The sequence below is a fragment of the Melopsittacus undulatus genome, chromosome 18 (genome assembly GCF_012275295.1).
Source record: "Melopsittacus undulatus isolate bMelUnd1 chromosome 18, bMelUnd1.mat.Z, whole genome shotgun sequence".
Classification (NCBI taxonomy): Eukaryota; Metazoa; Chordata; class Aves; order Psittaciformes; family Psittaculidae; genus Melopsittacus; species Melopsittacus undulatus.
In genome coordinates, this window is record NC_047544.1 from 3,469,428 (window position 1) to 3,483,192 (window position 13,765).

A 13,765-nucleotide genomic window follows, 5' to 3' on the forward strand; every position below is an offset into this window, starting at 1 on the left:
CAGAAAATGGGTTTTCTTCCAAAAAAAAACCCCAAAAAATCCCCAAAGCAGAAGGGAAAAAAGGAAATAAAAAGCAAACAGCTCTGGTCTAGACCACTAAATTGCTTAATACACAGTACAAGCCTCTTAAATAGCAGCTGCCCAGAAAGGGCTGCTCTTCCAACAAACCCCTTCCAAACTGGGCAGTAACTTTTCAGAGGGAAGCCTGTGCAGCCATTCCCATTCACAGTAATGTCACCCACTGATTATGAAATCTCTGCATAGTCTCTAATGCCATCGTTTCACTTTGCTTTACAGCCATTTATTGCTGCCGCTCCCACAGGGATGGACATGTTCTTATGGAATAACGAGAAGCTTTGCATTGTGCCCCGTTTTGGCTCTCCCAGTGCTCCCCTCCCCTTTGAACAGCCCCATTAACTGTGCTGCTTCCTGGCTCCATTGTTCATCCACAGCGTGCTGGACCACGCACTCTGCCCCCTCCGCAAATCCCTCTGCTCCACATCCATCCACATCCACATCCATTCTCATACCTGTCCACATGCATATCCATATCCATTCTCATCCACACTGGCACCCACATCCATTCTCATCCACATCCACATCCATGTCCATGTCCACATCTATCCACATCACATTAACATCCACATCCACATCCATCCATATCACATCCACATCCATGTCCATCCAAATCCACATCTATCCTTATCCACATCACATCCATTCTCATACACATCCACATCCATATCTACATCCACATCCATGTCTACATCCACATCCATGTCCATGTCCACATCCACATCCCCCATCAGTGGGCACTCAGCATCGAAGGAACACTTGGGGTGGACGTGCCCCTCTGCCCCTTCCTGGCCTCCCTGCTCTGCCCTGGCCATACAGCCCTGGAATGCGCGTTTCCTTCCGTGCCACCCCGGGAAACAGGCAGGCGTGGGATAATAGAATATATTAGCCCTGAGCCCATTCAGCTCCGGGCTCTTTAGGAACAATGCCTGCTAACTGAGCTGATTTTTGCCAAATGACTGCCTTTCGTGCATGAGCAGCAAAGTGGAGCCCCCAAATAGTCCCGTGCAACAATCCACAAGCGCTAGGGCCCAGGCCCATTGTTTTACTGCTGTGTTCGAGGGCATGGAGGAGTCATGGCCTTGCCTGCCCTGGCATTTCTGCCATGGTTTCCCACCGTCCCAGCCCCAACAGAGGCAGCAGTGATGGTGGAGATGGGATCAGTCAGGGCTCATGGTACCCACGTTGCTCCAGGGAAGGGATGCAGCCACCCACCACATCCCCACATGGGATACCCTCTGTCACCGCAGCATCATGGGGCTCCCACACCTCCTCCTGGGCTCCTGAGGGGATATTTGCTTTAGATCCCAAAGCAAAGGATGCTGCCACCAAGCAGGGCCAGGATCAAGGCACGCACCAATTGCAGCCGCTGTCTCCTGCTAGTGTGAAATTAGCACCATTAAATGCTATAACTGAACACAATCAACAAGAGCTTTACTAGCTGAGATAGCACATAAAGAACTACAGCAGCTAATGCCTTCAGCACGGCTGAAACTCTGACCGTCTGCCCCTCGTCCCAGGAGGCAACTGATGGCAAATATTTACAGGGGCTTATAAATATTTATCCTGTAATAACTTGCTGCATTACAGCACATTCTTCTCTCTGAGGCTCAGCTTTGCCCTGGACCAGGTGCAGGCTGCTGAGAGGGTCTGTAGCGTATATAAAGTTTGAATAACATACAGCGAGCGCTGTAAAATAGCCAGCAGCTGAGCTGCTCGTGTGAAATGGGCTGCAGGTCGTTCCTTAGCCAACAAAAGAAGTATGTGGCTGGGATCACAGGTGTGGAGGCACCTCGGAATGGTGCAAACCCTTTCCGTGCTGCCAGAGAAACATGGGAAGTGCTGCCCTAATGGTGGGGCCTGGGCCCATGGTGATGGAGCAGACAGGGACTTGTGGCTGTGTTAGTGAGGGGAAGGCCAGGTTGGATGTAAGGAAGGAGTTCTTCCCTGTGAGGATGCTGAGGTGCTGGCACAGGTTTCCCAAAGTAGTGATGAATGCTCCATGCCTGGCAGTGTTCAAGGATGGGGCTTGGAGCAGCTGCTCCAGTGGAAGGTGTCCCTGCCTGTGGCAAGGGGCTGGAACTGGATGAGCTTTAAGCTCCCTTCAACCCAAACCAGTCTGGGATTCTCTGATTTGATATAAGCAGCACCATGCAGCATCCCCTCCCCAGCCCACAGCACTGGTTCCCATTCCCACCATGAGCACTGCACTTCATCTGCTGCCCAGCACAAGCTTGGCCTGGAAGCAGCATTTCTGTTGCGGTGTCGTTTCATCTGTTTGGAGGTCAGATATTCACCTTCCCTCCAACCATTCCTTGGAGCCATCCATCCCCTTCTTTACTTAACCCACTCATGCTGAATGACTCCCAAGAGCAGAAGCAGCCTTTGGCTCAGAAACCACGCGAGAGCCTCCGAGCAGCACCAGCAATGGAGTGTCTGAAGCTCTTCCTAACATGAATAAATAAACAGCCTGGAAAGGCTCCATTGTGTATCTTCTAGGTTGCTATTTTCTTAACCCTGTCTCATTAAGATGGATGGAGTTTCTGCTTATTAGTAATTTGGCAAGTTCCTCTTTGTGTAGCTCTGCACTTCTCGCTAATGACGCTTTGCTTCAGTGGTTAACAAAAGAGACTTCCAACTTGGTCAGTGAAAACACAGCCATGCACTTGGGGCACTGGGATGGAAAGCCCATGTTCTGGAGATGTGGAAGACAAGAAACTGCAGGGAACGCAGGGAAGGGAAAGCTGCTGATCATAAAACCCTTCCTGACATCCACATAATTCTGGCCTAAGGACTTTAGTTCATTGATTTACATACACAATTGCAGAGCTGACAGAGCCCATAACGCAGTGATTCAGAGCCCTCTCGCTGCTGTTCCTAAAGGACGTCCAATGGAGATGAAGCTGGCACTGCTCCTGCTGGGATTTACAGCTGGCCATTAAAGGATGTTTACAAGCCTTTAGTACAGTGTACACATCTGGTAAATCATTGATTGGGCAAATAGCTCCTGGTGTCATGCTCCCTCTGTCAACGTTTCCCACTACCACATTACCCAGCACAGACTCATGAAGCACACGTTGGATTTGCATGTGTTGGTGCTGTGATCCAGATGCCAATGGATATGCAGCTACACCATGAAATCCACACAGGGCTCCGGCATTCCCATCTCATCTATGACCTGTGAGCAAGGGAAACTGCAATCAACTGCATGGGACAGACTTCCCCATTGCAACGGGCAAGAAGTGAAAGAGGCTGTTTCTTCCTAGGGATGCAAGTGGAAGAAGAGGAGGCAATTGAGAATGTCTTCTAATGGGCTGGATGCAGCACACACTCAGCTCCTCAGCCTGGTCAGTGCCAGGCATCGCTCAGGGGTACGAGGGATGTGAAAGCATCCTGTGACTGCATGCACTGCAACAGGCCAAGACCCAGGAGCCTCACCAAGCAGGCAAGACAAAGCTCCTAGATGAAGCCAAGCCAAGGGGCCATGCTTCTTCAGCCAAGTGACACACACAGCATCCTGCAGCTGAGAGCTGCCATGTCTACCCAAGGGCTCACAGTGCAGGGAAAGTGAGCGCTGGCCAGGCCTCACACAGGCACAGTGGAAGAGAAGCAGGATGGATATGGGGGAAGCAGCACCTATTTCCCCAGTGCTGGACCCACACTGCAGCAGGATAAAGGTGCTGTGTCTGGTGCTGCCCCTGCCCCGGCTCATTGTGTCAATGGGAGCATCTGGCCAGATGTGCAGTGATCTGTGGCCAAACCCTCACTCCCCTGGCCAAAGAGCTGGGCAAAGGCCAGAGGGTAAAGGGCAAGCTACGGGAGCAGGAACAAAGCTAGATCAGCTCATTCATGCAAACCTTTTCAGGAGCTGTTGGGTGGCTGGACAGACGGACATGGGACTGTGTGAATCACCATAGAGACACACAGGCTGCCAGCGTGTCCCATGCAACCACTTCACAGCACTTGGAAAGGAGGTGCAGGATCCTCCTCTCACAGGGATTAAAATGAGGGGGCAAAGTGCCCATTCCCCATCCCAGTCCATGCTCATGGACATGGGGTGATGTGGGACCAAGAAAGGTCAGCACAGAGAACTGAGGTTGATTCCTTCCTGGGCACCACCACTCCCATATGTCAGGTTTTCAATGGGCTCGAAGGTCATCCGGGCGGGAGAACAGGGAAAAGACTTTTCCTTCCCCATAAATGAGTTTATGGAGGACCTTAAGAGAGACTTCAAGAAGAGCCTCGTCCCTCCCTCCCCCTGCTCAACAGTACTGTGCATGTTAAACCATCTGAGGAAGGGAATTCATTAGCAACAGGGCCTGAAGCCCGTCCTCTGCACAATGGAGATCCCACTTTTTCCTCCCCGGCCTGAGAAACACATGCCCAAAATCCAAGGACATAAATTTCTTCTAACCTCATTCATTCTGGCGATTGATGGAGAAAATCCATAGCAAATATTTATGACTTTGCAATAAATAACCCTCACAGAAGTTACAAAGAGCTCTGGCGAGTCTCAAGGTAACTTTCAGCGAGTTCCTGGGGTCAGGGCACATCGGGATACTGGGTCTATAGTGCTCAAGCCTTTGGCTCATCTGTTTTGAATTATTGGTATTACTCAGCCGAGCAGCGCTCTCAATGGAGTAGCTGTGCTGTGATTCCATGCCATATTTCATTTCTATGGTGGGAGAGAGGCTTCAATAATTATTAGCTGTACTATTTGCAGCCAGCAAAAAACAGCCCAGCAGTTTGGTCGTGCTGATGCCCACGGACTGAGCTGCTCCATGAGGAAGGTGTCCATGTCCTGGGATGGAATTCCAGCCTGGATGCTGTGCCTTTTGCTGCCAATTCAAACCATGGACCTGCCGAGATGCTCCCAGGTTGTGTGGAGCGAGTGGGTCTGAGCCGAGTGGCACATTCCTCAGCCTGTCCCACTGTTTGCTTGTTTTCCCATAGGATCCTCACCGCTTCACCCCAAAGGATGCCCAGCGCCGTGCCATGGCCCGTGCTGCACAGCCGAGTGATGCTTTGGGTACCACTGGATCCCATGGCGCGCAGGGAGCCGGGCCCTGCTCCATCTTCGTTAGCTCTTAATCATGGCAAAGGAAGGAGAAGCATCACGCTGCGTTCCCGGGCGCGGGCTCCATTCAGGGCTTTCAGAAAGCAGGGTCAGACGTGTCTTCTGACCTGTGCCCTGCCGCTTCCCTCCTCGCCGTAATTATCTAATACAGCGCTCTCCCTGCCAAGTACAATGGAACAATTTGTCACTTCAATTGTCTGTCAGTCAACACTGGGGCCTTTTCAACAGCCCAACACATGTTTTTTGAGAGCTTGTCAGCAAGGGCTGTCTGGCCAGGCGCAGAACCATGCAAAATGGAACCTTTGTTAATACTGGTTCTTAGAAAAGTAAATCCATTCACTTGCTTTTCCCCTTTTTTTTGGTTGTTTTTTCGGTGCCTTCAGTTTGGAATTTGCACAAGAAGCTGAAGCCCCTGATCCCTAAATGATTGGTCAGAGGATTTGCATGAGGAAGCAGAAATTAATTCTCCTTTTCTTTGCTTTTTATTTGCTGTAATTGTGTGTTTAGAAATGAGATTACATTCTACAGCAGCACGAGGGGCTGGGCGGGGGGAATTGCTTTGCATCTGTTTAGCTCCTTAGAGTTAAGATCACCTAATCGTTTCAAGCATTTCCTAAGATTCCCTGGCTCTTTCTCTGCTTTAATGGCCAAACAAAGATTGTGCTGCTTCCCGAGGAACTTTCCTGGCAGCTGAGCTCAGCAGTGGGAGCCAGGGGCTTATCCCACTGCTCAAACAGGCTTCTTGTGGCTTTGGGCACAAAACGCATCCCAGAGCTCAGTGGCTCCTTGCATTGGGGAAAGGGTGGGATGGATTCCCACCAGCAGTGCAGGAGGAATCCAGTCACTCGAGCTGAGGTGGTCCTGTCCTGGGGAAGCTGCTGGGAGCATGGAAACACAGAGGCACAGAATGGTTTGGGTTGGAAAGGACCTTAAGGTCCAGTTCCAATCCCCTGCCATGGGCAGGGACACCTCACAGCAAGGCTCTGTCCAACCTGGCCTTGGAATTTCTTACCTTCCTTTATGGTTTCATGTACTTTGTTATGTAATTTCAACCACCTTATTTAGTGCAGACACAGGCCATGTATGAACTGCTTTCAGAGGTGAGCAGACACAGGACTGAAGAATCAGTGCATTTCCCTCATCATAAGAATTCCAGAGACATCTCCAATGCAGTAGTAGCTATATTCCACTGCAAGGGCTTCAGAGTTTACTACACGGAGGCCAGCAGCATCTCAGACACCCTGAAAACATATTTGCATGGTTTTATAAATTCCAGGAAAGCTGCAATTGGATAAACCCTGCATTCAAAAGCACATTCTTCGAGAGCATTTTCTCTGCACATAAAAGCACCCGAGAAAATGTTAACATCATGATCTTAACTGTTTGCACATTGGAACCAGCTATAGGTTAGGGAAACGCAGTCCATCTGTGCCCTGTTTTAAGGAGAGGATTTTGGAGTGTGTTTCCATCAGAGCTTGGCCGCAGGGAGGTGACCCATGGCCAGGCAAGGCAAGAGGAGCAAGCACAGGGCTGCAGCACTGAGCAGCAAGGGGGGTCTGGCTTAAGGGTGCAGAGGGGAGCACCAGGGACCCCAGCCCTGTGCTCCCCAGCACTGCACCACTGGAGCAGGGGCTTCCTCTGGCCTGTGCCTGGCTGTTTGTTCAAGCAAAGCCATTAGGTGTTTATTAGCCTTCATTATGGAGTGTGAGAGGGTTAATTAGTTCAGGCTGCTCCTGTGGGAGAGGGTGGTGGGCAGGAAGATGAGGCAAGATCAGCAGCAGCCCAATAGGCAGGTTCACTGGCCCTGGTTCCTCACATCTGTGCAGATGTGTCCTTGGAGTGTGGTTTTGGTGACAGGGACAACACTGTTTATAATATATTCTGTATATGATAAATACAATATATATGTGTAAATGTACATCTATACCATACATATACGTATATTTTATATAGATTGTTGCAAAATTGCTTCTTTTGCCCAGAGCATGACACGGAGGCTGCTTATTATAAGCATAAACTGCACACATCATTCCTATGTTTATCCCTTCCGTGTTGAACTGTAGTGTGGTTCAACATCCACAACCTCAGCACCGGATGGATGTGAGGATGTTGAACCCTTGCAGATCAGAGAGCCCACATAGGGATTCCTGCACCAACCCACTGCTTACAGCCTTCCAGCCTGGAAACAGGGAGACACAGGGTGATAGAGGATGCTTGCTGGCCACCAGCAAGCTGTTTGGCAGTTCATCACTCTTCCATGAGTTCATTCAACTCCTGCCTTCCTCATGTATATCCAGGTTTGCCTGTTTCCATCAGAAACCTTCTCCCTCTGTAAATACAGAGTGGCAAGGGGAGACCTGCAGCCTAAGGAACCAAACTGCTTTGCTAGACAAGACAAGCCTGGGCTCTTCTTCCTTGCTTGTGGCAGGGGTATTCCATCACCCTGCATCAATCATGGGATCTGTGCTGGACACCGGTGGGTCAGTGGATGTGGAAGCTGTGTCCTGGAGCCATGCAGCCCTCATGCACACACATCCAAAAGGGAAGCTGTAACCTCTCTCTGCCACCCCAACCAGGGCACTCTGACTGCTCGGTGCCCCCCCAAGCTGAGGTTTAAGGGTTAATGTTTCCATGCTGTTCCACGGGCATTGAATTCCTTTTGGACATCAAAAGTCCCATTGCGGAGGAAGGACAATGCCTTGCACCAGGCTCTGGTGTGACGTGAATGAAGCAGCGAAGGGAATTGCAAATGCTAACACCATGGGGCTCATGGAAGCCTCAGACCCTCCCAAGCTGGGCCCCAGCTCTCCCAAGCCGTGCTCAGCATAGGACCAAGAGAGGGATGGCGAGATCCACCCTTGCTGGATGTAACCTCCCATAGGAATCAGTGCAGTTTCCACTTCAAGGGCACAAAGACAAAGGTTAAAGGCAAACAGAAAGAGGTGTTGTGCCTCTTCCACACCCGCAGCAGCCATAGGCACAGTCTGCCACCCTTCTGCATATTCCCTCTTCAGCCTAGCAGCCACAAATGGGATTTCTTTGCCCCCAAGCTCCATAGAGTGAGCAGCTCCTCTGAAAACACATCTGGGATGGGGGAAGCAAAGGTTATCAGCTTCTTAGCAAGAGGAAATGAAGACCACAGCAGAGCACAATGGAGTAATCCCTGCCTGTCAGGTACAAGATAACAATGCTGTGGTCCCCTGCTTGATTATATCTGCTCCATCTAATGGTGAAAAACCATTCATTTCCACTTAAAAGCCACCCTGTGTGATGTTTAGGAGGGTGATTTCCCTATGGAGTCAGTGCTGAGAGCTTTGAAGAGGGATTCCCTGGAGGGTGGGCATTAGGCACCAGCATTCCCAATTACTGTGCAGAGGAGCCCCTCTCTGTGGGAATTCCCAGTGCCCAGGGACCTGCAGGACTGGATCCATGGGGCTGGGCTCTGTGTGTCTGCATTGGGGTGCCCCAAGCGGGTGCCACGACCCAGACACCCACCCCAGGCCTGGGCAGGGCTGGTCCAGACCTTGCTCATTGTGCTCCCATTGTGCATCACCACCACTGATGCTCCCACAGGGATGCGGCGATGGGAACTGCTCTGACCCAATAGAGGTGGAGCAAGGCCCAGGGCAGTGTGTCTGCACTGGAGTTCATTCCTCCTTGGCATGTCTGGGAGCTCTTCCCTATATCGGGAGGCTGAGGAGAAGCAGCTGCACTCAGCACACAATGAAAGCCCCAAAGCCTTCGCTTCCCTTTACTTTTTGCTCACAAAGGGATGATTCCCATTAATCGTGTAAATAAACACGTCCCCGACGAGCTGACTTCCGAACCTTGGAACAGGATCCCATCATCCCCTGATTCACAACCTCCAGAGGAGGAAAAAGACTCCCAGGAATGCTGAAGGGCAGAGATCAGCTTCATTTGCACAAGGGACAGGATTAGGAACGAGGATTACACAGGGAGCATCCCATTTGCTCTGCAGAACCTCCATCTCCTGCAGTGTGAAGGGTTCTATGCCCCCCACTTGCTGCTGTACCTCCCATACAGGTTCACCTGCACCTTAAACGCTACCCCGAGATGCAGGGGCCATGTACCCGCAGCGCTCAGCCCTCCCAAGCCCCTTGCTTTAAGCTCATGTTGCTCACGGGGGTCCCCATCGCCATGAGCCCATCCCTGTCCCATGCAGGGACACAGCGCGTTAGTTACACCCGGACACCGTGGGATGCACACCGGCAGCGGCACTCCCGGTGCCTCCCCCCGGACCCCTCTTGGTGCCTGCCCGTGCCGCGGCCGCGCCATGGGAGGGGCTGTACCACGTGTCCCAGGCGGGGGTGATCCGTGTGTATGTGTGTGATGGGAAGTGGGAGTCACTAAGCCACCGGAGGCGCATGCGCACTGCATCCCGGTGAGGCAGCCGCGCTTGCGCCGGGCGGCTCTTCCGCCCTTTCCCGGCGGCGCTCCCGACGCTTTCACGACAGCCGTAGGTGAGCGGCGGCGGAGCGGAGCCATGAGGCCGCAGCAGGCGCCCGTGTCGGGCAAAGTGTTCATCCAGCGGGATTACAGCGGCGGAACCCGGTGCCAGTTCCAGAGCAAGTTCCCGGCCGAGCTGGAGAACAGGGTAAGGCGGGTGCCGCCGGTGCGGGCAGGCCCGGGGCCGCTCGCTCCCACACCGAGGCCCGGCCCGGCGGTGCTGTGCCACCGGCTCCCGTCCCTGAGGTGGCGAACGCGTTTGAACGCGCACGGGGAGAGGCACGATCTCGAGATCCAAAGGCACATCCTGCTTTGGATGTTGTCGGAGGGCATAAAACCGGGTTTGGGGTTGTTTTTGTTGTCTAAATGGTGGTTTTGGGCAATTATGGTAAGGAAACACTTCGAATTTGCAGTGAAAAACCACGTGTAAAGTACCTAAAAATGCTTCTGTTCGGTGTCAGTGAAATGCTGGTGTTTTGAGCTAGGTTTACTCCTCAGGCACACAGCTGTGTTCTCCGGTAGGAAAATAGAGTGTGTTTGTTATGCGAGAACAAAGCCTGTGTTGTGTGGCAGTTGCTGACACTGTCCTCTCTGTGCCGAGCCCCACAAGTACTGTCTCAAGTACTTGCATTTCATTTCATGCTCTCGGATGTAACTGACAGCGACAGACACTCCTTGCTCATGCTTCTCTTCCTTGTTGCTTTGCTTTGTGTTGAGAGCCTGTTTGACCAGCACCAAGGTGTTACTGGTATAATGTCAATACAAAAGACTTGCCTCTCTCAGTCCACTTCCAGGCCGTTCTCCTTGCATGTGAGTTAAGCCCCCCCCAAATGAAGTGCATGTTGCTTTAGTTCTGTTACTTTTAACTGCTTTGCGTTTGTGTTGTGTTGGAACCAAGACTTGGTCTCATCACTGGGCAGACCCTTAACACTGAGCTATGGGTCTGTAACTCGGTGTCCTTCAGACCTTGGCTCTAAGCAGCGGCTGCAAAGTGTGCAAGTGCAGATAAGCACTAAATGAAGGTAGATGCCTGAAGGTATCAGTGAGTTCCTAACGTGCAGGGTGTGACAACTGAACGTGACTTCTCTTGCAGATTGATAGGCAGCAGTTTGAAGAGACTGTCCGGACACTGAACAACCTCTATGCAGAAGCTGAAAAACTTGGGGGCCAATCCTACCTTGAAGGATGTCTTGCCTGCCTGACTGCCTACACCATCTTCTTGTGCATGGAGACGCACTATGAAAAGGTGCGCTGCTTTCTCTGCCCCGGTAGGCAAAGGCAATGTGAGTGAGTCCTATGGGCTGCAGCCACCCTTGTGTCTTGGTGGGTTTTCTGTTGTGACCTGCAGACAGATTCCCTGCCAGACTCTGGACGTTGTTGCAATGTGATTTCATAGATATATCAGACTTGGGTTGAGTCATGTAATGATTGCTTGTACATCAGGAATCCTGCAGGTCCTGTCTCGAGCTGTGTGCTAGGTTCCTCTAATGTTGGTATTGCTGGGGCTCGGACTCTGATGCAGGGAAACTCACTGACTTCTGTGCTGCTCTGTTACCAGGTTCTAAAGAAGATTGCCAAGTTCATTCAGGAACAGAATGAGAAGATCTATGCTCCTCAGGGCCTCCTTCTGACAGACCCCATCGAAAGAGGACTAAGAGTTGTATCCTTCTGTGGTGGCTTCCATTGCCTCCTGGTTTGTCCGTTTGTGATGTGCTTGATCTCAGTGTGGTACCCTCTGGTCATGCTTATCTGTGGCACATGCAGCATCTTGTGTTCTTGCTGTCAGGACACACTGACCTGACCTGGCATCTCTTGTGTGCTCTTCTGTTTGCTTTGTAGCTCTGAATGAGCCTTGAAAGACTAAGGGTTCTAATATCATATTCCCTCTTTTTGGTTATATTTTCACAATCTTTTTATAGTATGTGTCCCTAACAGCTTTTCTGTGCAGATTGAAATTACCATTTATGAAGACAGAGGTATGACCAGCGGAAGATAAAACTGTGGAGTCTCAGGTACGTGTTAACGTTGTACTAGGTCAATCTTGACCCGTCTCAAGCTGTTTTCTGTGCTCAGAGGGGTAGATTGTGTCATACTGAGGCACCACAGTGTGTAATGAAAGGCTGTTCACCCAAGTCTTGTGTGGACCAGCTTTTCTGAATGAGTGGAAATAGCAATACTTGGCATAATGCCACTGAATGTCAATGCACATCACACAAAACCAGATTCACATTTAGGGACATTTGGGTCTTGACTGGATAAACATGCATAAACCTAACTTCTGCTCTGTTATATCCAACATTGTCCTCTGGTGTGTAGATAAAAGGATCTTCCTTATTGTCATGACGTCTGTCATAAGGTTCCGAGCAGACTGACTTAAGACAAATCTAGACTTCAAAATAGGTCACTATTTAAATGCTTGGTTTGGATTCCCAAGCAGTTTTTATACTAACAGCATGAGAAAAATCATGGATGGTGCTAAAACCAGCTCAAACCTGACTCAGCTCCCTTGTCTTAGATACTCTGCAGAGCCTGGGGCGCTTGTCTCAGTCTAGCTTGTTGGCAGTGTGTGCAGAAAACAGACTGCAAATATTTCTGCCTGTTATGCAGAAAGAAGTGAAGGGTTTATTTCCTGTTAGACAAATGGAATCCAGACCCTGCCTTTCCTGCCACTGCTTCCTAAGATAACAAAATACAGCCACGGAAAGGTTTGTGTAGGGGGTTGTTGGGTTTGTTTAATAATGCTTTCTACTAATGTGAAACTTCTTTTCTAGCAGATAGCTCAACAGTGGACTTGCTGTATCAAAGTTCCCCTACCTCCTACTTTAGAGCATCATTCCTTTCTTTGCTGCCAGATCCACAGTGCCATCTACTACAAGGACTAACTTCCTCAAACTGCTCCACGTGAGGTGACCCAGCTGGTCAGCATCCATTTTGTGGCCAACTTTTAAGCAATGAGACAATGAGATCACTTTTTAGGTGTGTTTTGGTTTTAAGGGGGGAAGTGTCCCCCAGGAAAAAGCAGAAGTGGTAAAGCTCTGTACTCTCCTGAAAGAAATGGGGCGCTTTGCCCAGCAGCAGAGTAGTTTTAGTCACGTACGCGTGGTGCTGTTCCTCCCTAGTTCTTAAACCCTTCTGCCCATCAGAAGCTCTGGAAAGCTGCAAGTTGGAGTTGGGAATCTCTCAGAAACGAGGCCCTCCCTCCAGGTCAGTGTTGGAGTGAGGGGACTGCACAGTGCCTCTGCCTGGTGAGAAGGGACTCAAGGCAACGAGCATTTAACGCTTCCCATGCTGGAAAACCCGAAGGCAAAGTGTTCCTTGTTTTCAGTGTTTTGGTTGTCCCTGGGAAGGGGAGGAATAGCTGGACTTGAATACTGGTGGTTTTTTTACTACTGTATCCGTGCTGTTATTGCATCTGTCAGTGCTCGCCAGAAGAGGGGGTCTATTCATTCAGAAGCCAGTAAGTACATTAAAATGGATGCTGAACCAATAAACATAACAACACCTACCCTTCCTCCGATTAATATGTGAAGTGTAAAACTGTTTCTTTATGGATTTATTATCTATAATTTATAAGGAAAACACTGATTTCACAAACTGTTAGATATCGTGTGAGATGGTTTCTTAATCCTGTCTGCTGGCACACTATTGGCAAGTAGAACTGTGCATTAGTATCCCCCTTGCATCGACATTCCTCAGCAATACCTGCCAAAGTAAAGTTCCTACAAACTGAGCTGGCTTAATATCTATCTCTCGTATCCTTTTCCCTTATCAAAGCAAGGATGTCTGGGGTTTGAACGTCACTGTCCAGCTGTAGAAGGAATCCAAGGAGCTGGGAAAGCAGCATAGGAGCTCTCTGGCTATCGGTGGCACTGCAGGTGCTAATTCTGGATCTGAAATTCCAGCTTCTTACTCAGCCACTGATTAATTTTTTTGTTTCTTTTGATATTTAATATTTTAATTGTATAAAACTCGTTTTTTTTCTAAACTGTAACAGTGTTTGCCTTTCACATCTGTTGCGAGATTGGCAGAAGGACTAATGGATGAGTAAATCTTTTCTTAAACCGTGTCTTGTGTCCTATGTGGTCGCACTGCTCCGCGCCAAGGAGCGATCTCGGGGCCCTTCTCGCGCCTGCAGCAGCAGGATGT

The 13,765-nt window shown here is 50.2% G+C and overlaps 1 protein-coding gene across 2 annotated transcripts; it reads left to right on the forward strand.

The window, feature by feature from the left end:
• The first annotated feature begins 9,579 nt into the window (after window positions 1–9,579).
• GOLGA7 (golgin A7) lies at window positions 9,580–13,685 on the forward strand. Of its 2 annotated transcripts, none has more exons than XM_034070401.1 (5): window positions 9,580–9,767; window positions 10,713–10,865; window positions 11,178–11,279; window positions 11,568–11,631; window positions 12,391–13,685. In XM_034070401.1, exons 1-4 carry the CDS (start codon window positions 9,657–9,659, stop codon window positions 11,613–11,615), a joined length of 414 nt encoding a protein of 137 aa, XP_033926292.1. In that variant the 5' UTR covers window positions 9,580–9,656; the 3' UTR covers window positions 11,616–11,631; window positions 12,391–13,685. The 2 variants fall into 2 exon arrangements, with proteins under 2 accessions (XP_033926292.1, XP_033926291.1); XM_034070400.1 differs by having other exon boundaries at window positions 9,581–9,767; window positions 12,394–13,685.
• Window positions 13,686–13,765: the final 80 nt, after the last annotated feature.

Bases quoted from the DNA above. Each gene is read 5' to 3' on its own strand.
- GOLGA7 (XM_034070401.1), top strand. From the start codon at position 9,657: ATGAGGCCGCAGCAGGCGCCCGTGTCGGGCAAAGTGTTCATCCAGCGG. The intron at 9,768-10,712 runs GTAAGGCGGGTG...CTTCTCTTGCAG, and splicing joins CGGCCGAGCTGGAGAACAGG to ATTGATAGGCAGCAGTTTGA. The intron at 10,866-11,177 runs GTGCGCTGCTTT...CTCTGTTACCAG, and splicing joins TGGAGACGCACTATGAAAAG to GTTCTAAAGAAGATTGCCAA.